Raw genomic sequence first — 25,826 nt, 5'->3', positions numbered from 1 at the left:
AGCAGCAGGCTTTGGTAACAAACTAGCATGGGTCCATGACGTGCCTCCAAATCTTCTGATGCCATTGTCCAAGTTGACTTGCAATGAGGCATCCCACTCTACCTAGACGTGAAACCCACCAGCACCTGGTAGGTCTCCTTTGGGAATGAGAAGCACAAACAACCTTAACAGCTTCCTCTTAACAACATCTCTCTCTCTGACAAACATCCACTTTGCAGACTCTCTGTCTCTCTCTCTCCCTCTGTGTTACCCCAACCGTCATCATCCCATCCCAACAAAGATATCAAAAGCATCCATTACTTCAACCGCACTCAGCCTTCAAATCATTAGAGATGAAAGTGAAAGCATTAGCTGCCTTCAGCTCCAAGCTTCTAAACCCATGCAGAAAATTCCTCCAAATCTTCAAATTCAGACTCAAAAAGCCAGTCTTTATAAGAGCTCTTCGATTTCGTCCTCGCTGTACTACCAAAGTTGATGAAAAAAATCCTCCAAAGAATCGAATAGCTGCATTGCTACCAGGTTACCGTTCGATTAGGAAGTCAAAAGAGATGGACAGAGTAAGGGAGCTTTTAAGCGTATCTAGTGGAGGGCCTGACAAAAAGCTCTTTCCATCACCTATTACACCGGCTTACGTGAGAGCTAGCAGGGCTGGCAAAAGGGTCGAAGCCTCAGGTGATGAAGAGGTGGAAGATGCTTGCAGGAGTTTTGAGAACTACTTGGTGGAGATGATTGTCGAAGAAGGGAAAGTGAGGGATTTGACAGACGTGGAGGAGCTTCTCTACTGCTGGAAGAATTTGAAGAGCCCAGTTTTCATCGATTTGGTTTGTAGATTCTATGGAGAACTATGCAAGGATTTGTTTTCCACTAACGATGATGAAGTTGATAGTCCATAGGGATTCTGGAATCGAATTTCTCTTCTTTTTTCTTTTTCTTCTTTTTCCTCCTCCGTCTTTCTAAGTCATGTTTTCTTTTTCTTTTCTTTTCTTTTTTTTCTTTTTTGTAATAAGAGAATTTATTGAAAAATCATGTCACATCTATCAAGATTATTTAATCATAGTTTAGGAGCAAAATCCTCCAAAAGTAATCAGTGCATGATCATAACTTCCCAATCAGAAACCGTATTATCTACGACTGAACAAGTGAAAATATAAGTTTTCTGTTCATTCCTAGATTAATTAGTGCAAATCCTATAAACACTCAAGATTGATTGAATTAGCAAGTATACGGGTTGATTTTAAAGTGAATTAAATATGATGGTTTCTCACCCAGCCTAAAATGAAAAAGTAATATGATGGCATCATTAAGAAGATATCTATATACAGCTCAGAAAGTAATTAACAAGGTTCTTGCTGTCTACCACGCAGATTTACCAAAAAACTAGTAGCTGGAAGTTATAAACTCAAAAACTACCAGCTATGGCTCAAAAACTTCAATAACAGTTGTCAACTACCTTAAGCTAATTATCAACATTTTCAAACCAAGAGGTCATTAGGTTCTGTCAAGTTACCAGTTAGTCCAAGCACCTCGATCAGCAAGTACTAAGTCAAGATTTCAGTTCTGAGAGATACACCAGAGACTTCAACAATGTCTCTCCAATTTTGAATCCAGGCATGACCATAAGTTCAACTTTAAGTGTCGTAGCTTGTTCTTCATCCTCAGCTGCACGTTCCATATGCGCCTCGATGGATTCCATGTAAGCATCAGAGAATTTGCTACCTCTGTGGACAGTAAATGCTTTTGCTTTGGGATCTATTGAGGCTGAAATGCCTTGTAAAACCCAGATCCACTTTGCCATCTTTGCAAATATTTGGTAGAACGGTGTCCTGGGATGCTTGCCACTCAACACAAATGTCCTGTGATCAAGATTCCCGAAGAATGATGCTTCCAACATTGGATGAACAACTAATAGATACTTTTCTGCACAGAATTTGGCAAAATCTGAATTTGGATATTCTGTCAGAGCATCAATTGGATCATCAAACCTCATAACACCTTCCACATTATAGCATCTAAATGTAAACCCATAAAACATTCTCCAGGCTATGTAGGCTTCAAACACATACTTCTTGTGGGACCTTTTGGAATAAACAACTGCATCTTCAATCGATTTTGCTGCCAGATCTAGATCCCAACCTGAAGCTTTCATCAAGCTAATTAATGGCTTTGCAAAATCATGGATGGACTTGGAAGCAGCTTTGAAAATGTCTTCGAGTGTAGTAATGCCCAAAACACTTGCATTCTTCTTCTCCAGACTTATCTGCCTGATCTTCTCGACCATTCCCATATTTCCCAACTCCAAATCCTGAAGCTCATTTCGCAAACAAAGAATCTCAGAGTTTTTAGATTTGACTTGGGACTTCAATTCTTCCAACAGCATCTCACTAAATTGAATTTCCTTTTGCAAGTGACTGCTTGCAGAGGACAGAAACTTTGCCTTATTCCTGAATTGCCTCTCCTTACATGCACGCTTGATCTTGCAGAGTGCTTCAAGCTGAGCTACAACAAGTTGATCAGCAGCTATAATCTTATCTGGGTTGTAGGGAATATGAGCTTCCTGAAGCTGAACATAAGCCAACTTCAGTGCTGAAACTATGTCAAATAACTTCATAATCTCCCTGTCGCCACACACGTTGCTTCTGCTCAAAACTTCAACGTGCTGAGGATGAATTTTCTCACTGTCACATTCGGTCTCCTCGGTTACATCGCTGCTATCCTCGGCCAATGGGGGAGTATTGTTATTGGGGTCACAGTAACTGTGATGGTGATGTTGGTGATGATTAGCGTTTTCAGAGGGGAAAACACCAATGGATCTCAACTTACAAACTTTTGCGAATTTGGAGACAATTTCGGATATGTTTGAGGAGGGTTTAGAGGGTTTAGTGGCGGCATTTTCCATTGCTTGAAGATCAAAAACCCTAAAATTGATAGAGATCTAATTTAATGTGTTTCTAACTTCCACAAGGTGTAAATCCCAAAATCTAGATTAAAATGAATATATAAAGAAAGTGAGGTACAAAATCTTAATAGTACCCAGAAATTTCCCCAAGAAGAACCGGGATTCCCGGTAATGTGCCTTAAATCTTGTGGTAGTGGAAGGGAACACAACCTATACTAAAGAAATAAACTAGAGATTTTAGCTTTATTAGGATTAAACAAACTTCAGAGAATAACAATTTTAGCTCAAAAGAAGGAACAAAAATTCAAACTAACTAAAGCCCTTGCCTTTATGCTTAAACCCCTTTAGATAACAACAAAATCAAAAGCTGCCCATGGCTAAACTTCAGCTTCAAGAGGTTCAAAAATAATAGCAAGATGATATGAACCTAATTAAAGCACACGCCTTTATACAAACACAACATAGCCGAAAAGAAGGAAATTGGCCAAAGATCAAACTTTTGAGCGCCAAGCCAAGTGGCTTAAGCATCAAGGTTCAGTACAGAAACAAGAAGGTACCTTAAAACCCACGATTTTATACTATGAAACAGTGAGTGTAAGCTTCTTCCCCCAAGAAATACTATCACGTTTGAGCACAGACAAACACAATGCACAGCAAACCCAGAGGCAGAGCGAGTCAACCTTGGACTTTCGGATCCACAAACATTGCAAGCTAAACATACATGTTGCAGTGGATTATATAAAAACAAATAAAGCCCCCTTACTCTCTAACGACGACGTTTCAGCTTCAGCGCGTCGTACCTCCGATGAAAGCCATGATGATGTTCTCAAAGGTTCTCAAAAGTAAAGTCTTTTTCTCTGTCGCGCAAAACCCAAGCTGGCGTTTTCTTCTTGAAACTCATTTGACTGTGAGAGCGACAGAGTAAAAGAGACTTCGGGAATTGGGTGTGTGAAAATGTGAGGCTGAGAATTTAGTAATAATATATATTTCTTGTTTGTTTTGGGGAAGAGGAACTCTGAGCCGGGAATCTGTACTGTTTCAGAGGTTTGGCCGAATTTGAATTGGCTCTTGGAGTTGTTAAAGAAGGAGACGCACGCAAATTACCATAAACGATTAAAACATCGCTGTAGATATCAAATTAGTAACCGCACGCGGGTTTCTTTACCCTTCTATGTCAGCCTCCTGCCTCCTGCCTCCTCCCGCATCCCAATACCAGACTGACATTTTTTAGCTCTCACAGTTCCAGATTGGATCTCAACGGTTGAAAATATGCCTTTGAATGGGGAGTGATTAATAAATCTCATATTTAATGATAACTTTTTCTAGTAACTATAAAAAAAAAAAAGGTGAATCTTTTCATTATTGATTTGAGCAACAAGGATTAAAAAAAAGAGATAGAAAATGGAAATGCTTTCAGAATTATTTGTTGAATAGTCCATTTCTTATAGAACTATTTGTTCAATTAAGTCGTAATGTAAACCGAGTGCTTTGCACTATCCAATAGGAAGTAACATTTCAGCTTGAAATACTAAAAAATAATATAACATTTCACATCAAATAATTTCACTTCTCTTGACAAAATACTTCATAGACAAAATATTCATTGATAAAACCACTGAATTTACCGTCTTTGTTAGTTTTGAAGACTCCGGTGTTGAAGGCTCGGAAGTGAGCGTTGGGTTATAATTAATGGAAATGTTAATGGAATGGATTTGAATTAAAGATACAATATCTTCATTTTTATAGTATTTAGTGTTTTTATCTGATGTATCAAATTTCTATTGAATGTTATAAGAAAGAATTTTGCACCACATCCCCACAGAAAAGACTCTCATTTCTAATATAGTATTTATTTTTATAGCATGTAATTCTCATGTCACAAGCATCTTTTAAAAATGCATATCTAAGAATTACGTATTTTAAAAATATATGTCAATTTAATAAATTAAATTTTTTTTAAAAAAAAATATTCTCCAAGCAGAATTTGAAAGAAAACTTGGTCATTTGCCAAATTATACACATCCAAGTTGCAAATTTTGTGAGTTCTTTAACTTGTTTTGACATTCCATAATTTAAAACAAGCGAGGGGCAAAGAATGAATAATTTAATACAGAATAACTGACCAGATCGTAGAAATTTAAATTTTGAAATTAAGATGCCATTGATGATAGCACGTGAAATATTAGAAAACTTCATCAACAGAAAATTTGAAAAGAATTTTGTTGACAAGTGCCATTTCGAATAAATTTGTGAGTTTAACTCATCTCATAAAATCGGTTCAATAAAAAAGGGTTGTTTATTCCTTATAAACATGCCCAAGGTCTTGTCTATAGGCAATGTTGGATTATTCTTCAACACCCTCCCTCACATGCAAACCGGTATTTTTCTCGGTCCTTGTCACGGGATAAGTAGTGTGGGCACCATTTGTCCTGTGGTAGGCTCTAATACCATGTTAAATTGTAGAAAACTCTGATTCCATGTTAAATCACCAGTTATCTAAAAAGTTTAAGTTTATAAGAAGAGATAATCACTTAATCAATACTTTAACACTCCGCCTTACGTGTGGGCTTAAATTCCTTTTTAATGGGTGAGGCCCAACACATAGAATATTTCATTTAAATGGGGGTGAATTGACAGAGTCAATGTTCGAACTCAGAATCTTTGACTCTGATACCATGAAAAAATTTGTAAGTCTAACTCATCTTATAAAATCCATTCAATAAGAGAGGGTTGTTTATTCCTTATAAATATGCCTAAGGTCTTGTCCACATGTAATATGAAATTATTCTTCAACACCTTTTAACCAATGCATAACAATGCTTTATCGATGAAATACACATACTTTATATTTACAAGATAGGTAATTTACTTTATTTAATTTTCTTATAAAAGGAGAAAAAAAGTAATTATAATTATAATTCTTTATTTAAAATAAAATACCGAATACATTAATTTATATCTAATTAAACCATGTGTGAAATGTATGACACACTTTAATTATTGTGAGCTTTTTAACTGATTTTTTTATTTTTTTTACATGTCCACACAAGAAAAGGGAGGAAAATTCAAACTAGTGACCTCCGCTTCTTGAGACATGATTTACAACCGATTGAGCTACCCCTTGTAGACCTTTTAAGTGATATCCTATAGAGTCATGATACAACTTACGCCGGCGTGCTTCAACAGTGAAGCACGCCAGGCTAAAAATTTTTTTTTTTTTTTTTTTCAAAAAAATTAAAATAATAATAAAAAAATCACGTCCGGCGTGCTTCACTGTTGAAGCACGCCGGGCGTGCTCAATATCTTTACCCTATCCTATAAAGAAATAATAGAATTTATTCTATTTTTAATTATTTTTTAACAATCTCCATACTGAATGGATGAATCCACCATTGAATTTACGTAGGTCCACGTGAATCCAAAAATTTAATAGTTAATCTATCAAATTTGTAGAATTAGATGGACAAAAAATGAGAAAAATATTTACATAAATCATTCATCTATCTTATATATTCTCAAGTCCATCGATATTTGTTTTCCCCCACGAGTAAGAGGCGGCTTAACCGTTTGGTTGATAAGTTAGGTTCAGGTGGCCCATTCCATGAAAATGATCTTGGACCAAAAAGAAAACGAACCAGATGGGTTTGAGATCCATGGTAATAAGTTGTCCAAATTTTTAATGTGAGAAGGCATGCATATATGAGTTTATTTGGGTAACGGGTTTCATATATGTTTTTTAACATTAGTTGCTCAAATTGCTAATTGTTGTGAATCTCAATTTGTATTCTAGATTGAGATCCGAGCATGTGAGTTTTATATATGTTCTCACATCTGCACAAATTGTAGTTAATGTGAGAGCATATATGAGACTCACATGTCCGTAAATGGTTGGGCAACTCAAAATTTATTTGAGAAGGTGAGTCTGTCTTATATATGTTCTCTTATATTAACTGCTTAAATTGATGTGGATCTCAATTCGCTTCCTAAATTAAAATTCATAGCAATTTGGACAACTAATGTGAGAAAACACATTAGATCACAAATCACAATTATTTCAAAACGTGGATTTGGTCACATTTTTATGAATCTAGATTCTTATGCATGACATTCCTCTAGGAATATGGATGCCGGGAGGAATGTTAGATTCCTTAAACTAATCGCCATGATAATGTAATGTTGCGAGTCTTACATGTCAATATATAATTTTTGTCTTCTTCAAATTGGGTTGTAGGCTTCAATTCAATCTATTATATCGACACATGTCTATTAAAAATGAATGTGAAAATTACATGCTTTAAAGACAAATGTCAGTTTAATAAATTGAGTTGAACGAAATATCTCCAATCTAGTTTAGAAAAAAATTTAACTTATTAAATATAATAACAAGAATATGCATGATCATAAAGAATTTGCAAAATGTTTGATGTTCCATCTAAAACTTCAACTAAAATACTAGTGTCAAATTCCCTACATTATGGTCCGACATGTGCCACATATTGCCACAAGATATATTCCAAAAGGTAGGTTAAATCGATCATGGAACAAACATATGAACTTGTGGGGTTTACATCTTACAAGAAGCCAAATTCCGTGGGTGAAGACTATACCAATAGTAGTTAATTTACTTGCTTTTTGTTTGGAACCTTTTTGTCTTGGCATTTGTCAAGGGCCACAGGCATATTGCTTTTTAAAATATTGCTTTTGTTTGGTGCGCCAGCAGTGGCATGCATGGAAACTCAATTATTGCTCAAATAAGTGAATTTGAGAGGAATTTAACAAATGAAACCTTAGTCCCCTTTGTTAAATAATGATAATAGTCCTTATTTTACCATGAGGATAAAGACTAAACAAGTTCTGAACATGTGATTTGAAATTGAAGTGGTTAAAGTTACAGGTGACAATATGCGTTCACGTGTCAGGTTTAAGTCAAGTTGAATAGTAGGTATAAGACTATATAGGTCAATCATAAGCTAATTAATTTATTAAACAAGTCAGACCCATCAACCATAACCTACTAATTTTGTGTCGGGTTTGTGAGTCGTTTCAAAAATTGCAAGCCTTAAATGTCATATGTCGGGTTTAAATCGTGTCGAGATATGGGTATACGAGTATATATATATATATGATAACCTTAATTCGACCAATTTGATTAAATGAGTCAGACCTCTCAACTTTTTAACCTGCTAATTATTTCGTGTTGAATTCATATCACTACAAAAATATAATTTTTTTGTAACGGCTCATTAGTGACGTGTTAAGCCTGTTGAAACGTTACTAACGGTTAGTAACGTGTCATTAGTAACGTGGCTGGCAGGTTGCAAAATTGGAAGTTACTAATGGGAATTTAGTAACGTGTCAATTTCTGACACGTCACCCTTTAGTAACGTGTCATAAATTGACATGTTACTAAAGTTTAGTAACGTGTCAAACTTAACACGTTACTAAAGCTTAGTAACGTGTCAATTTTTGACACGTTACTAAAGTTTAAAAAATTAATTTAAAAAAAAATATTTCAAATTTATTTCTGGATTTTTTTTTTTCAAATAATATCATGGAATTCCAAACCCAGATTTCAAATAAAATCATATTCGAATTTGATTTTCAAAATTCCAAACCCAGATTTCAAATAACATCAGATTCGAACCTAATTTTCAAAAATTCAAACCCAGCAAATAAAAATTTATTTGACAAAAAAAGAATTAATTGAACTTGGAATAGATCAATAGATTCAAACTCAGCAGCAAAAATTAATTTAAGCAACAAATTTCAAAAGTTTTGAACTTAGAATCTAATTTTACTACTCACTCACTGTGTGGAGTTGGAAACCTACAACACCAAAGAACCAGAAAAATCAGTAGGTTTAAAAGTTAAGACAAATGACAAAAAAATCAATAAGAAAAATTACTCATGCATTAAAGTATATAATGTCCGATCCCTAAGTGGATTCAACCTGAAAAATCAAACCAAACCAACCAAAAAATTCAGACCCAGAAAAATTTCAAACCCAACAGCAAAAGAAATTTCAAAATCCCAAACCCAGCAGCCAAAACAAATTTCAACACCCCAAACCCAGCAGAAAAAAAAAAAAAAAAATGTTAGATCTTCGATCTCTTCTCTTTTTCATCTTCTTCTTATCTTCTCTTTTTTTCTCTTCTCCTTTTCTTTTTCTTCTTCCCATATGAGAGAAGAGAGAGCTGCCATGGGCGTGAGAGCAAAAGAGAGAAAAAGAGAAGAAAGAAGAAGCACGGCCAGGATGAAGAAAAAAGAGGGAAGAAATAAAAAAAATAATTGACAACTTTAGTAACGTGTCAAATTTGACACGTTACCATTTGGTAACGTGTTAGCTTTGACACGTCACTTAATGGTAACGTGTTAAATTTGACACGTTACCAATGGGAAATTTGAAAAAATAAATAAAAAAATTTTGAAAACTTTAGTAACGTATCAAATATTTGGTAACGTGTCAAAGCTGACACGTCATTAAATGGTAACGTGTCAACTTTGACACGTTACTAAAGTTGTCAATTTTTTTTTTAATTTTCGGAACAATGACGTGTCAAATTTGACACGTTACCATTTTGTAACGTGTCAGCTTTGACACGTCACCAAATGGTAACGTGTTAACTTTAACACGTTACCAAATACTTTGGTAACGTGTGAAAAAGTGCCACGTCACCAAATAGTGATGTGTGAAAAAATCCTGCACAATAGGCACGTTACTAATAACACATTTTTTTGTTAGATTTGAGTTCGAGAGAGAGAGCAAATATGGACATGCATATTAGATCATTACGATGAAAAAGATATAGATTTGATAGAGAAAAGAGGGAGAGTGGGGACCTTTGGGTTAACCTGGCCATGCATTCAAACAAATGCGCATGCTCCCCCACCTGTCTGCTGGTAAGATTCTACCCATCAACAATAGTGACATCTATCTTTTTGTAAACTTTGGTGCCAAGTAACATCCCCCAGCCTGTGCCCTAACTTCATCTACCTTGTTTGTTAATTACTTCGATCCTGGTTGTTGACAGGTTAAGTTCATTGGCCCTAATAGCACATTGCAGCATCTCTTTCATCATTTGTCAAAGAAAGTTCATGCAAATAATATTTAAAATCACTCTACGAAATAATATTGTCAACATCTCTTTCATTTTGTAAGTCCAATATTTTCAGATGAGAATTTTTCTCCATACAAAAGTATGATGAAATTAATTAAGGAATGAATCATTAATATGATTTGGGACATTATAACACCGGCCAATTTGCTAATTTTAAAAGGCTTGCATATATATGACAAACCATAAACCTATTTTAGGCATGGTTAGGCTTACTTTTAAATTAAAGTGATTCCCTTTATATTATAACATCGAGCTGTAATGCAGCACGCATGTACAATTTTTCGTACTAACTTTATGCACTAAAGTGACACTGTCACACTAACCAACAAAAAGAGTTTATTTCTTTGTTGATCAATAGTATTACTTTTAACCACAATGTGGAGGTGATCATGACCACCAAATTTAACCGATTTAATTGGTAGGTGGTCGTGGTCACTGAATCTCACTCGTACACCCAAGAAAGTGGGTGGGGATGGTTATCCGAATACCCCTAAGTTTTTTTTTTTTTTTTTTTCCTGCTTTTTAAAGGGTTTATCATTTCTCGTGGACCTCTTGATTCAAAATAAGTCCGAGAAGATATAGAATTTATTTTTTTCCCCTACTCATTATTTCATATTAATCATTTACATTAGCCTTCCCTCTATTAAAATAGATAAATTAATAAATTATTGTCTTCTCTGTTCAAGTGCGGGCACTAGGATTGGGTCTGCAAAAGGAGGTTGATATCCCACTATCATGGCTGCAAAATTTCCAATTCCCAACATTCTTTCTACTGTTGTAGATAAAAGTCCCATCAGAAAAATAGAAAACCAGCTTTATGCAAAGTTGAATAATTGAGAAGAGGTCTGTCAGAGAGAGAGAGAGAGAGAGTTGCCTGCACTTTAATTCACCTTCGCATTTCCCATGCCACTGTGAAATCCTAAGCCAAACCATGGTGGGGGCAACGGTCAATTTGATGTTGGCCAACATATCTATATATTTGTTTTAAGGATCCATGGGAGACAGCAAGGGCATGCATGAGTAGTCTTGTTTGTTAATTGGAAGAGAAGTAAAAAGGCATTAGAGGCCTCCCCAATGAGAACAAATGCATGCCAACAAGTTGTCTGGAGAGCTTTCCTTTTCTCCTAGCTACATCCACCATTTATTCACTACTTTGAACACATAAAAAGGCAAGAGAATAAAACTCTCGCACTCTGTTATAAGAACAAGATCACTCTCATCTTTCAAAGCCCAACCCCCATTATTCAATCTCACGTTAACAAAACTTTGCCTCATGAAAATGTCTCCATCTCTCTCCCCATCTGTCACAATCTTATAGGGCCTACATATTTCAATTTCATACCGACTCACGAGCTCAACACAAAATATTTAAGCATGAAAAAAAGGTAATAGAGGGCATGTAGAATTCATACCTCCAATTTCAATAATGACATCAAACACTTGTTAATTGTATGAGGAATTTTTTAGATCAATATCTATAAAAGAAAAATTACCGACATGTTTTTTTGGAAGCTGCATGCAAGAGATTTTTATACCCAATCAAAAAACAACATGTGTCATTTTTAATAATAAATTAATAAAATTGAAATCTTAAATAACGATTTAATAATTAAAAAAAAAAACACGTGAATAGTTAGGGCAGCTCGACCAAGATTCACTATTTTTTTCCACATTTGCGGTGGGACAATTTGTCTGCACCCTCTTGCCTTTGGAATCTAATACAAACTCCATGATGAGGAGGAGACGGGAGAGACAAGTGACAACCATTTGATCGGTCCCTTATATGTTCCGTCTTATTCCCACAACTGTCGGAGATCTACGGGTACTATAATGCCATGTGATGCTAACACGTGTTGTGCAGTAGGGGGGCTATTTTAGTAACCTTAGTATAGGTTCTTTCTGTCTCCTTAAATGACCACCATGCCCTCTGGGACTAGGTCCGATCGAGATGCTTCACATTTCTCCTATCAAATAATTACTCCAATACTAATGTGAATTAAATAAATGGGTTACAATTTCTTAACAAAATTTATATATGAAATAAATTATTAAAAGTCAGTCTATAAAGTTGATATTTATCTTTAAAGTATATCATTTTTTCACTAATTTGTAAATGTTTAAAATACAAATGTCAATTAAATTTAAAAAACACCCGCTTCACCTAAAAACTTTGTCTAGAGTTTAGAGAAGCTAACCTTTTGTGGTCAAACCGGGGATTTAGTAAGAATTTTTCATCCTATTGGTCTAATCATAATGGAAGTAACATCCATCCCATTAAAAAAATTAATGAAAAATTTAGAAACTGACTTAGATAATAATGAAAAGAATATGTACCACCTCAAACGTTAGATTGGGATATCTAGTAGTTTGTTGTATAAATTAATAGTAATTTGAACAGTTCGAATCACCTTCCCCCTCTTGTACAGAAATGTTAAAAAAAAAAAAAAAGTAATTTGAACAGTAAATTGTGAGAAATCTCATATAATGAAACTCGCGTGCCCAAATAAATTTTAAGTTTTTTGGCCACTTATTGAGACAGATAAGTCTCATGTAAACTATCTTACGCATGTGGTTCAAATTACTACTTAAAATCCTTATCACAATCATCGACCTAAGGACTTACAATTATCAAAGAGAATGAGAGTGACCTGAAATTCATGAGTAATGATATAAGAAAGAGTATAGTACTTCTCCTAGATATGAAGTAACTTTTAAAATTACTATCACATCACATTTGAAATTACTCTAGTTCTCCTTAAATCATTTCATGAAACTCATAAACCAACTCTTGTGGTTTATCATCAACTAGTATACCGATAACACCATCATGTCCATGTTACACCTAATCATAGAAACAGTAGTAGATAACTTTCACAATATTCCTTTTTTTTAAATAAGGAAAGAAAAGAAAAGAAATAAACTGAATAACAAAGATATAAAGATTGAACTACAAGATAGCAAACAAGGAAGAGACAGTTAAAAATTAAGAAGGGTAGGATGAAGGATTAAAAAAAAAAAAAAAGAACAAAAAAATAGGAAAAAGTGTGGTGCAAGGGGTGGCTGAAGAGACTTCTTTGTATTTCTCGGTGTGGGAATCGTAGAAAAACAGAGAGAAGAAAGCCTGCAAGAGAATCCAAGAACTAAAGATGGTAAAGCTTGAGAAACGACGACGATCTGCATAGATTCACCTTCTTTTTCCTCTCGATCCCCATCTCTCTCTCTCTCTCTCTCTCTCTCTCTGCAACACTTTCCATCTATCAAGTAGCCGTACCATCCACCCACTCTTTCCACAACCACCCCCACTACTTCACACATCCCAAAAACCCACAGAGATCTACATAGAGAGAGAGAGAGAGAGAGAGAGAGTGATGAAAAAGAAAAGGGTGTTGCGATCTTTGGGATGACAGTTGCATGGAGGAACGTGGGAAGTACAAGTCCTCCAAGATAATCATTTCTCATCCATCCATAGCTTTGTAAATCCAATATCAAAAGAGACAGAAGAAAGGAGAAAGAGCCACCCACACACCACAAACATAGTGGCTCTGTTCTTCTTGCTCATGGAGTGGCAGAGAAGGAGACCAAGATCCATAAACAAACCACTTATTATTTACTGTCTCTCCATCTTCTTCTTCTTCTTCCTCTCATTTTGTGCACTTTTCAGCAACATCAGCTCCAGCACACCTACATGCCAAGGTAACCAAATTCACTCATTTTGTTCTCTTCTGGGTTGATCTTCCATTAAGAATTTCACCTGAATTTATGAAATTCTCACAAAATCTTTAGCTAACTCGCATTCATGTGATGTAACCCCATCATCATCATCTTTCATTTTCCTACGCAGGTGGCACGTGTCCTTTGTCTGCAAATGCTGATGTACATTTTCAGGTAAGTTGGTCCTTTATGTTTTGTACCCACCCACCCAAACTACTGGCTCTATAAATTTTCGTGAATCATAATAAAACTACCTTCAAGAACAGAGTGCATTGATTACCATTGTAGTTTGTCCTGTCAACGTAGCCTAAATCTTCTCCAAACCTGGAATCCACATCGTACAACTTTTGCTGCTTCTTTAGTAAAAAGAAAAAGAGACACCATCTTCAAAATCCTCTCTCTCTCTCGAGTCTCTCCCCCCTCACGCGTACACAGTTTCAAACAAAGAAACCAGTAAAGCCATTTTTCACTCTTATTTTTAGTTAAAAATTAAAAATGTCTGTATTTGCTTCCACGTTAACATCATATTCATCGTTAAATCTAATTTCTTTATAATGGGTGAGAAGAGTAGTATTTACTCCATAGAAATAGAAATGACTAAAATGCGCCAAAATAGGTGCAGAGAGAGCTAAGCCTGGCACGGCTGCCTTCTGAGCTGTCTAGTCCTTGGAATCATCCATCATAATTTAGCAGCCATCAGGTGGGGTGGTCCATTAATAACCATGGCCCAGCTCTGAGAGAAGTCACACACCTATCTGGTTGTTCACAAACGGTGCACGTTAGCACTAGTGAATAAGAAACCCTGTCGTTTTTGGCTTTTTGGACAAAGTCTCGGTAACTTGCGCCTGCTGCTGTTACCAGTTCTTTAACCGGAATCCGTGTTATTATTTAATCAATGGGCTGTATTCAACCTCGTGAACGTGCTCCGGGGGGGCGGGGGGGGGTGGGGCGGACGTTAGCTTGATGGCTGTACGGGAATGGCGATATTGAGGCCTCGGCGAACGTTAGAGCATTGTATGTTTATGATTATTAGCTCTAATTATAATTAATGGGTGTAATTATGTTTTTTTTTTAACAACAGGAATTTGAGAAGAGAAGAGAGGAAGAGAGGTGGATGAGGTTGGGAAGGAGGTTTTTGAGTGGGCCTGGATCGTCGCCTCCACGATGCTTGTTCAAGTGCGGCAAGTGCACGCCGTGCAAGCCGGTGCATGTGCCAGTGCCGCCTGGGACGCCGGTGACGTCGGAGTATTATCCTGAAGCTTGGAGGTGCAAGTGTGGCAACAAGCTGTACATGCCATGAAATTGATATGCTTTTGTTGTGGTTAATTGCATGGGAATTAAATACTCTTTGCTAATTAATTAGCTAGTTTAATTAATGAAAACTACTGATGAGAAGAGAGAGATATATAGAGGATTCGATTTGTGTAAAGAATATTATATATATTGACACTAATCGAGATCATGGCTATGAAATTTAATGTGTTAATTAATCACTCGTTACATTAAGTAAAGAGTTAATTTAATGCTGCATGTGTTATTTTGATTATATGAGCGATAGAAAATGTTTAGGGGATTATGGTATTTGTTACATACTAATGTTTAGTTGACAAGTTAGCCACAGTGATTATTTCTGTAATTATGAACTCTCGCGTCAATTTGTAAATAACTTAATAGTAAAAGTTGTAATACTATTAGCGCCACTCAAACAACAATCAAATTGAATTTTTTTGTGGTTAACATAATAAATATCACATTAAATTATAAACCGACACAACCAAATTTAATTTTTTAGATGTGGTTAACGTAACGAGTGTTACGTGAAATGAAGAGTAGGATGAAATAAACTTACTTGAACATAACACAAATAGGGCTGAACTGCTCATGCCATACTTATTTCTTTGAACACATAGCTCTATATATAAGAACTCTTTTATATTCACTGCTTGAATTGTAGGGATTTGAATCGCCGCTGATGTAGCTCAATTGATAGCATATTGTGATTGACAAGTCCAGAAACCCATTGTTGGGCCATGCTCATGCTTTCTTGGAGCTAGCTAGGCAGTAGGCTCATGCACTTGCTCTTGCTGAACATCATGTTGTAGCCCACTCACTATCTTGCTCATTGGCCCATTTAGCTGTGTTGTGACAAAATAATTAAATTATTAATAAAGGCATAATAAATAGCGACTGTGCAATTGTTTCCTGCCTATGTAACGTGTGATGAAAAGTTGAACAGAATGATGAATATAATGCGATTTTCAATGAATCATAAACATGTTATGAGGAGTTAGAGGTGTTTGATAATTTATTTCGTTCTATTAATTTTATTCAATAACGTACAACTAGACTGAACTAGTATTTAAAAGAACGAAACAGATATACAACAGAAAATGAGAAATGATATTTAGGGTTGGTTTAAGTTTGTGATTTGAAAACGTGATTTTTCTTTAAAATTATAGTTTTGTCTTTAAAATTTTGCGTTTTTTAAAAAAATCTCCTTACTTACAATTTGAAAATACAGATTTTCTCAATTTTCAAATTGAATTTTTTTAAAAACACAATCCCAAACAATCCATTTTTTGCGATGTGGTTTAAAATTGCACTTTTTGTATATGAAATCGTAATACTAAATGCACTCTTAGGGCCCGTTTGGGTGTGCATTTGAAGGGTTTAAAAGTACGTTTAACACTCAAAAAGTTTGTTTGAAGAAAAAAGTACATATTTAATTAAAAAAAAAAAAAAAAAAAGCTCTTTTAAAGATCAAAAAGCCTAAAAATAGTCAAAATGCACTTTAGCAAAAGCTTAAAAATGTAGCTTTTGTCAAAAAAAAAAAAAAAAAGATTTTTGACTTAAAAGCTCTATTTCTCAAACACAATTCTAAATATGCTCTTAGTAGACTCTCATACGACTGTCATATAATTATGATGATGTGACAGTGAATATTAGCCATTAATTTTTATTTTTACAAGCCCTTATTGATTCAAAAGTTATTTCTCACGTATAAAAGCCTATTAAATATCATTATTCATTAAATCATATACTCAGTAAGTAAATAGGACTTCCATCTGACGCGTACAACAATCCAATGTACCAACAAATAAGACTTCTAATACTAAGACTCCTAAACGACATTAATAGACCTGTAATCAGTAAACATAACCCAACATAAAACAAATACTTATCCGAGATTAACTTTTTATGGTTTCAAAATGAATTCAAAAGTCTTTGTGGTATGTTAAACAAATAATTTAGTTTCTACAGTCAAACTCTATTCATTAACTTAACAGATTATGGTCCCCAAGAGGTAGCTCAATCGGCTAGGACCACACTTAATGAAGTGGAGGTCACTAGTTCGAATCCCCCTCCCCCCTCTTGTGCGGACATGTCAAAAAAAAAAAAAAAAAAAAACTTAACAGATTATGATAGCGTGAAACATTAAAGCCAATAAAATTGTAATACTTGTTATTTTTAAATCAATATCATGCTAACAGAATATGTTAAATTAGTGGAACTAATGGATCGAATATATTAAATTAGTAAACGAAATTTGACTGTATGGACTAAATTATTTTTTTAGCATACCTCAAGGACCTTTGAGTTCATTTTGAACCACATGGAGCTAATTGTAAATCAGTTAAACCACAATAACTAATTTTGCATTTTTTTCTTTAACTTTAGTCGGGAAATTTGATAAATCTGAATTTTTTTTTTTTTTTTTGACAATATGAGTTGCTATGAGATGAAAAGATTTTAGGCATGTATTTTACTTTATTTAGAGCAGGATCGAGCATTATTAAACGGAATTATCAAAAAAGAAAAGAAAAAAAGGTTGAATATTATCATATTAATTTAATAAAATAAAAGTGAGATGATAGTGTAATAGTAAACATTACACCCCATCACATGCGATTTATTTGATCTGAGCCTTATTTTATTTGATCATTAGCCCATCATATCTCATTAGTGTGACACTGTTGTTCTTGAAGGCCCACTATCCCAAAAAAACAAAAAGACAAAAAAAGGCAGTCCACAAATCTTTTCTTTATTTATTTGGTTTTTTCTGAGGAGAAAAGTCCCAACAATCTGAATCCAAAATTCAAAATCTATGGTGAATGGCTGGTATCAGTTGAAGCTGCAAGGACCACGTATATCACGTGTGGACTACCAACTGTACCACATCACCTTCCAAACTGTCCATTCCTTCACATGAGAATTGAGATAGAGTGGGAAAGGTCTTAGGGCGTCTTCTTTTTTTGTCCTTCTAATCAAAGCGGGAGAGGGGGAAGATGATATTTGGACGCGCGTCATTGGTTAAACAAGAAGAGAATTTCAAGACACTAAAAAAATAAAATAATGATTGGTATAGAAAAATGAAAAAAGCATTCCTATATACACCACACATACATAAATGAACAGTATTCAAGCGGGTGAATATTTTAAAAAAATTATACTATTTTCAATTTTTTAATCTTTTCTTTTGAAATTCCACATCATCCTGATTACTATTGATTCATACTTATTATTATTACTAGCAATAATAAGAATTTTTTTTTTTGACACGTCCACACAAGGAGAAAGGAAGATTTAAACTTATGATCTCCACTTCAAAAGACGTGGTCTCCAGTTAATTGAGCTACACAACAATAATAAGAATAATAAGAACACTTACACGCACTTTCAAATATATAAGATAAGGTTATGGTCCTTATGGACATTTAATTGTTTTGTTTTTGTTCCTTGGTACGTGACTCTATGCCGTACGTTATGTCTTGGAATTGTTGATATATTTCAAACATATCAAAAGAAACAAAAAAAACAAAGGAAGAAATTTGAAAGATGAGAGACTCATCCACACCTTTAAGTCATGGGACCAAATATCCTTGATATTTTTCTTTGTGGAGATTTTGATATGGACTTGTAGTTTTTTCCCATCCCTGAAAATTAATTAACTCGATCTTTTGAATGGTAGCTAAATAGGGATGGACGGGTGAACGGTAGGTTACTGAGTATTTACTCATCATATAACCTTAATCTGCCTCACAACCACACGTGAAAATCAAGCTTTCGATTATGTTAATTTGGTAATATATTTTGAGGATCATTTTTTTCATTTTTAGTTTGCAAAAATCGTTTGACGTGACATATAAGCTAGCTAGTGAAAATATATTTTGAATTTTGAAAATCAATGTTAGTTTGTTAATATATTTAGAGCACGTTTAACATTGTTCATGGCTAGAAGGTGTTTTTTTTTTTTTTTTTAAATATACAATTTTATAAGTTAAACTGCTATTTTAAACATCAAACCACAATTTTACCAAATACTTAACTACATTTTTAAAAATTACATTATCAAATCGCACACCCAAACGAGCTCTTATTCTAAAGACAAAAATTGTAACAAGAATGCTTGTCTAAAGGTCTCTAGTTAGCTTGACTCTCTTCACCTCACTAGTTAAGGGTTTTATTTTTTATTTTTTTTATATGTATTAACAATATATCCATGCCATGTTTTGAACGACATTCTTTACATTTTTTTATTTAAAATATCTGATTAAAAGCTATTTTTTCTATTTACTTTTGATGAAAGATATTAAAGGAAGAGAAAAAAATAATAAAAAACTTAAGCATCAATCCAATGGTGCTTTCCGCCATTTGGATAAGCACCATAAATAAAATAAAATTGCACAATGCATTTAGTTTTTTAAGAATTTAATTAACCATTTTATATAAAAAAATAAAAATTTTGAATGGTGTAAGATCATGATCATAATCCTTTCAAAATTCAAAATTTCAAAATTTATGGAACGCTTCCCCAAAATATTATATTCATGATGCATGTTTGCATTAGGACACATGCATGCTGCTAAATAGTAAATATCTTCAAATCCAGAAAGCGGTAGCGGACAGATTAGGCCGGCGCCATTGCCAGTGGAAGCATGAGGAACGTCGCAGATCGATCTAGTAAATTCCAATCTACTGGTAAACTCCTGTAACAGATAGTCCAACTCCTTTGGCAAACCCTAATTTCAAACCTAACAGTCCACTACAGTCTACAGCTCAGTCATATATGGGACTTTTTCTTTTTCCTTTTTTCTTTATGAATCATATGGCCGGGGTCATTTTTGCTAGACCAAGTCTATATATATATATATATATTTCTCCCGCCCTATCATCATGTTTGACTTATTATTATTATTATTGATATTGATTATTGATGAGTGAGTTTAACTCAAGAAGATAGCTAGATTCATTAATGTGATTTCTTCTTTTATTTTATTTTTTAAAAAGTTTTTTTAAAAGCAATACAGAGGAGAAATTAAGGAGTTAAAAAGGGAAGATATTTGTTGCTCCTAATTTGAATGGCATTTACCTGCACGAGTTTGTAAGAAAGCTTATAAACACAAGGTGAAAAACGACACATTTAAACATGGTGTTTATGATATTACGTCATGTAGTATTAGATTTGTGAAATCAAATATACACCATAAAATATTATTATGAACTAAAATTTTAAAGACAACAGATAGTTTAGATGGGGTCGGTCAACAATATTAATTGATTTAACACTTTACATTTATTGAGAAAGCTATTGGTACTAAAATTTTGAGGAGAAATTAAATTCAGTCCATAAGTTATTTTTTATGCAATTTCAATTTTAACAATAAAGTTGTTAGGTTTTAATGGTTGACACATGACATGTCAAACAAGAGTTACGTCATATTAATTGACTAATTTAATAATATATAATTTACCGTTAATTAATTAGATAATGAGATGGTGAAAAAACTTATTTAAAATTAAATGAAAACTTAAAAACTTAATTGTTAAAATTAAAATCGCATGAAAACTCAAGAGTTATAAATTTGATTTTTTTTTTTTTGATTTTTTTTTTCTGAATATATTAATTTATTAAAATTCACTTTCATAAATATATATTAATAAAGTACAGTTATGCCAGTTTGCACCTAACTTCTAATTACCGTTCAGCTACCAGTTAATTCCCGTTGGACTCCTTTTAGATCAAGTCAGCGTAGGACCGCGGACGGCACCGTCGTTTACCGTCTGACAACACGTGGATAATGACCAGTGCTGAGTCATTGTACAGCCTGTGGTAGACTTGGTTTTCCACTTATAATCTGCCACGTTGAGGCACCACCACCGTTCGCTTATTTTCGGAAATAATAAAAGGGAAAAAAGAAAAAAGAAAAAAAGAAACCACCAATAAAATAAAAGTAGGTACTACTCTGTACAGGGTTATTCTTCCTCCGCGGTTTGTTTGAGAATAGATGCCCATTTTTATTGCGACAATTACCCACTCGAACCTTCCAACGTGAAACCCGCGTTTCAAACCCTTACGTTTCTATAACCTTCTCCGACGACGACCAAAACAAGAAGAAGCAAAGAAACGATTATTATTCTCTCAAAACCCTCGTCCCAATCGAGCGGCCGTTTGTTTGTTTTGTTTTTTTCAACCACTCGCTCGTCACGAAGAGCGTTTCTTTTTCTTTTCCTTCACCCTTCAATTGCTTCTGATCGAACCTAGGTTTAGGTTCGATCTCTGGCATCGCTATCTCATGCCAGAGATCCAAAATGTTCCCGACGGGAACAACAACAACGCCTTGTTCGGAAAGTACGAGGTGGGGAGGCTCCTCGGATGCGGGGCCTTTGCCAAGGTCTACCACGCGCGCAATGTCAGCACGGGGCAGAGCGTGGCGATCAAGGTCATCAGCAAGAAGAAGATCTCCGCCACGACCAGTTTGATGTCGAACATCAAGCGCGAGATTTCCATCATGCGGCGGCTCAACCACCCCCATATCGTCAAGCTCCACGAGGTCCTCGCCTCCAAGACCAAGATCTATTTCGTCATGGATTTCGTCAAGGGCGGCGAGCTTTTCGCCAAGGTCGCCAAAGCCCGCTTCACGGAAGATCTCAGCCGCCGCTACTTCCAGCAGCTTATCTCCGCCGTCGGATACTGCCACTCCCGCGGGGTCTTCCACCGCGACCTCAAGCCCGAGAACCTCCTCGTCGACGAAAATGGGAATCTCAAGGTCTCTGATTTCGGCCTCAGCGCTGTCAGGGGCCAGGTCCGGCACGACGGGCTGTTGCATACTCTCTGCGGCACGCCGGCCTACGTTGCGCCGGAGATTCTCTCCAAGAAAGGCTACGACGGCGCAAAGGTGGATGTGTGGTCGTGCGGCGTCGTTTTGTACGTGTTGAACGCCGGCTACTTGCCGTTCAACGACCCGAATTTGATGGCCATGTACAAGAAGATTTACAAGGGAGAGTATCGGTGCCCCAAGTGGTTCTCTCTGGATCTCAAACGGTTTTTGTCTCGGCTTCTCGCCACCGACCCGGAGAAGAGGATCACCGTCGACGAGATCCTGAGGGACCCATGGTTCAAGAAGGGGTACAAGGAGGTGAGTTTCTACGAAGAAGTCGAGAAAGAAGAGGAGCCCAAGGTTAAAGACATGAATGCCTTCGATCTCATCTCCTTCTCCTCCGGTTTGGACCTCTCCGGTTTGTTCGCTGACTCGGACAACTCGGTGAGCGACGGAGACCGACTCCTATTAACCGAGTCGCCCGAGAAAGTCGTCGAGGAAATGGAGGAATACGCTAAAGCCGATGAAAACGACTTGAGAGTGAGGAAGAAGAAGGAATGGGGCGTGGAGCTGGAAGGAGAGAACGGTAATTTGGTAATAGGAGTGGAGGTTTACCGGTTAACCGACGGTCTGGTAGTAGTGGAGGCTAAGAGGAGAATTGGGGAAGCTGAGTCCTTCAAAGATATGTGGAACAACAAGCTTAGACCTCGCCTCGTCGGTGGCCTAACGGCTCAACTGGCCGGAACTTCCTCCCAGGTCCCCCAGATTACAAATTAAAAAAAAAAAAAAAAAAAATCTAATTTCATCTGATTTAATTTGGAGCAAAAATTAAAAAAAAAAACAAAAAAAAAAAGGTTTGAATGGTGGTGTTCTATGTTATTGCGGGAAGGGATATTATAATTATGTTTGTGTTTGTTTGTATATTTTGTATTTGGAATAAGACTGCCAAGGGTGGCGGGTGTTTCCGTACTAAATCCTTGGTTTTGTTCTCATCGAGTGATTACTTGATAGGCTTTTGTAGTCTTGCTTTGTATATCTTTGTGTTACTGTGTACATATTTTTAAGCCAAAACAATGAAGGTTTAATTACACTAGTCACAATTCTTCTAAATTCCTGCCCATCTTTAATTCTTTTTCCACCTTATTAAATATATGTTTTTCTTTCCCGTCCGAAGAACGCTAATAATACTACACCCACATTTCAAATACGTATTCTTTGTATTTTGTTATGAATTCGATCCAATCCCGTCGGAATCAGTTAACGTTCAAGTCTGGGTGGGTGGGAAATTTGTTCAAAAAGATTGGAACACAAAGAAAAAGAGTAATGATGCTCGTTACTTTTTCATTTTATTATTTTAAAAATAATTTGTTCATATTAACCATTGAAAAAAATACTTAAAACATGCTAAATAACAATAATTAAAAACCAAATGGTTTGATTTCCATGTGCCGTGCTTGACCACTCCTTGCGTGAATTTAATTTTGACCTACCTTAGTTGCTAAGGAATAATCATAACCACAAGAAGAGAAAATTGTCCAAAAAGGAAAAATAGATCTGTCACTTTACAGGTGGGGTTTGAGAGGGAGACATATTTTATTGATTGCTTTACAGAAAAGTAGTTGTGCTGATATGGTCCACCCATTTACACCTCAGCTTTGATACCCCATTTTAATTATCTGTCCCAGAGATACATTAGATTGTAAAAATGTCCACATTCCTTTTCGCCATTTAGATTTGGAATTTTTGAGTAAATTTTTTGGATTTGGTCCTAGGAATGACTCGATGGGGTGGCCGAAATCCATCCCCAATGGCAGGTTGGTGGTGGTTGAAGGTTCAGCCACCCCTATGGCCCATGGGGGTGGCTAAGCCACCCCAAACTGGCCCTGGAGGGTGGCTTTCGACCACCTCCTATGGCCAAAATGGAGTGGCCGGCCACTTTATATATTTTTTTTATTAATTTTTAATTTTTTTTATCATTTTGTTTTACATTTAAAAAAAAAATTAAATAGTAAAATATTAATTTTTAAATTAGTGAACACGTGGCAAATTATAGACCATTTGATGAGAATTAATGGTCAATTTTTTTAAAAAAAATTAATGGGCAATTTCCTAACTATTGCTGGGGATCCCGATCCTTATACCTCAGCTTTGATACCATTTTAATTATATGTACTAGAGATACATTAAATTGTAAAAATGTCCACATTCCTTTTATTTGTACTAGTGAATATATTTTTACATTATTTTCAAATTTTAAAATTTTATTCGAAAAATGGATTATCATGGGTTGAGGGTAGGATGATAAGTGGTTGCAATTATTTGATTCGTATCTGTGATGCCGTTTTCAATCATCCACCCAATGACCCACAAGCACACAACTAAACCCATTTATAGTAGACAGCTACTTGCACTTTCACATCAAACAAACCCCACCACTTTAAAAGGGAATCAAGAAATTGTAACGTTCAATAATCAGCAACCATTTATCCTTAGGAATTAAGTAACACATAGTTAGAATAAATTAACAATATAACTAGCAAGTAGGACGGCCAGTGCTTAAGACAGTCCGCTAATACACTATACGAAATTAGATGGTTAGAGTTTAGTGTGATAGGATTTTAATTAAGACGGATTTGATTCAATTTATCGAGAACACTAAGTTAGAGTCGTTTCTATTCCAATTAGAGATGTTCTACTATGTGTAAAGGTTGTGTGAGACTAGCTTTTCATGTTTCTATCATTTTGTAGTAGGATTTATCTTTGAGTCACGTAGGAGCTTATCTCCTAGTAGGAACCTCTATAAGGAGTTAACTCCAAGTTATAATAGGAATTTATTTCCAATTATATATCTTTTATTTATTTTATTTATAGTCGTGATTGATTAATAAAAGAAAAGCATAATTTAATTTCAAACCCTGTCCAAGCACACAGCTATTTTCCAAATCTCCAACACCTTTAATCATCACAATAATGCTTGGAGGGACCTTGCTCCCCCTTCCATTTGGACTCCTCCAGTTGCGGCTTGAATAAAAAGGAATTTTGATGTTGCGGTGAGAGGCTCTTTTGCCGTAGCTGCAGCAGTGATTAGTGATGGTAATGATTTCATCTTTGCGCGCAGTTGCCACACTTAAACTTAGCTCCACGGATGTTTTGCAAGGAGAAGCCCGTGCAGCTCTTTTGATGGCTCGTTTGGTTGCTTCTACGGGGTTTGGTTCTATTTCGTTGGAAGGGAATGCTCTCCTTGTTATTTTAGCTATTAATAGTTCTTCTCTTTTTTCTTCTTGGTCTTTTGCCAATTGTATTTATGATATTAGTTTAGTTTTGAAAGTCTCTCGATGTGCCAATTTTAGGGCAGATGCTCTAGCTAAATGAGCCGCTTTTAATCATATTTTTGGAAGCATCCCAACGAGATGTCCTATTTTCTGTTCCATTCAGATTAGAAATGGGAAGGATCCTCCCCTGTAACATTTTTTCCTTATTCAATTAGAAAATAATAATAATAATTTAAAACCTTGTGTTTGAAAATGTCTAGGTTTCTTTAACGAAATCTAAATGATTTAAATTCCCTTAAAACTAGGGGTGCAAACGAGCCGAGCTTGAGCGAGCTTCCCTTGTTCAGGCTTGGCTCGTTTAAATTTTACTCGAGCTCGAGCTCGAGTCGAGCTTAAGGGCGAGCCAAAAAAATCGAGCTCGAGCTAATAATAAGTCGAGCCGAACCAGCTCGCGAGCTGGCTCTTATATTTAATGTTTTTGTTTTCAATTTTTTTTTTTTAACTTCAAGTACTCTTAAACGGCTTAAGAAGTTAGTTTGCATATGAGCATTTGCTTAACCTGACTAGTCGAGTATGGAGCCTGAGTCAATACAGCAAGGCATTTGGTTTCAAAGAGAGAGGATATGCATCCTTTTATAGATAAGCAAACTTAAAGATTGATGTTTTCTTAACAATGTGGGACAAGTTAACATGTTGCATTCAAACTGCATTGGGACAACGCCACTTACAA

General features: G+C 35.4%; 4 protein-coding genes across 4 annotated transcripts; 3 read left to right on the top strand and 1 right to left on the bottom strand.

Annotated features, from left to right (window-relative positions):
• Window positions 1–1,027, top strand: LOC132164615 (transcription repressor OFP17). Its single transcript, XM_059575151.1, has one exon. It carries the CDS (start codon window positions 333–335, stop codon window positions 891–893), a length of 561 nt encoding a protein of 186 aa, XP_059431134.1. The 5' UTR covers window positions 1–332; the 3' UTR covers window positions 894–1,027.
• A 249-nt stretch (window positions 1,028–1,276) lies between these two features.
• On the bottom strand, window positions 1,277–4,130 carry LOC132163688 (protein GRAVITROPIC IN THE LIGHT 1). Its single transcript, XM_059574055.1, has 2 exons — window positions 3,454–4,130; window positions 1,277–2,915 (listed from the first exon to the last, which is right to left on the bottom strand). The coding sequence occupies exon 2, from the start codon at window positions 2,894–2,896 to the stop codon at window positions 1,544–1,546; it is 1,353 nt and encodes a 450-aa protein (XP_059430038.1). The 5' UTR covers window positions 2,897–2,915; window positions 3,454–4,130; the 3' UTR covers window positions 1,277–1,543.
• Window positions 4,131–13,020: 8,890 nt separating this feature from the next.
• LOC132164261 (uncharacterized) lies at window positions 13,021–15,206 on the top strand. Its single transcript, XM_059574737.1, has 3 exons — window positions 13,021–13,707; window positions 13,856–13,899; window positions 14,807–15,206. The coding sequence occupies exons 1-3, from the start codon at window positions 13,572–13,574 to the stop codon at window positions 15,023–15,025; spliced, it is 399 nt and encodes a 132-aa protein (XP_059430720.1). The 5' UTR covers window positions 13,021–13,571; the 3' UTR covers window positions 15,026–15,206.
• Window positions 15,207–20,972: 5,766 nt separating this feature from the next.
• On the top strand, window positions 20,973–22,917 carry LOC132163478 (CBL-interacting serine/threonine-protein kinase 11). Its single transcript, XM_059573779.1, has one exon. The coding sequence runs from the start codon at window positions 21,300–21,302 to the stop codon at window positions 22,599–22,601; it is 1,302 nt and encodes a 433-aa protein (XP_059429762.1). The 5' UTR covers window positions 20,973–21,299; the 3' UTR covers window positions 22,602–22,917.
• The last annotated feature ends 2,909 nt before the right edge of the window (window positions 22,918–25,826 follow it).

Source organism: Corylus avellana, chromosome ca10, assembly GCF_901000735.1.
Source record: "Corylus avellana chromosome ca10, CavTom2PMs-1.0".
NCBI lineage: Eukaryota > Viridiplantae > Streptophyta > Magnoliopsida > Fagales > Betulaceae > Corylus > Corylus avellana.
This window is presented reverse-complemented; position numbering and strand designations above follow the sequence as displayed.

Coding starts and splice junctions, on each gene's coding strand:
- LOC132163688 (XM_059574055.1), bottom strand. CDS start 2,896: ATGGAAAATGCCGCCACTAAACCCTCTAAACCCTCCTCAAACATATCC.
- LOC132164261 (XM_059574737.1), top strand. CDS start 13,572: ATGGAGTGGCAGAGAAGGAGACCAAGATCCATAAACAAACCACTTATT. Junction 13,708..13,855: donor CAGCACACCTACATGCCAAG/GTAACCAAATTC, acceptor TTTCCTACGCAG/GTGGCACGTGTCCTTTGTCT. Junction 13,900..14,806: donor ATGCTGATGTACATTTTCAG/GTAAGTTGGTCC, acceptor TTTTAACAACAG/GAATTTGAGAAGAGAAGAGA.
- LOC132164615 (XM_059575151.1), top strand. CDS start 333: ATGAAAGTGAAAGCATTAGCTGCCTTCAGCTCCAAGCTTCTAAACCCA.
- LOC132163478 (XM_059573779.1), top strand. CDS start 21,300: ATGCCAGAGATCCAAAATGTTCCCGACGGGAACAACAACAACGCCTTG.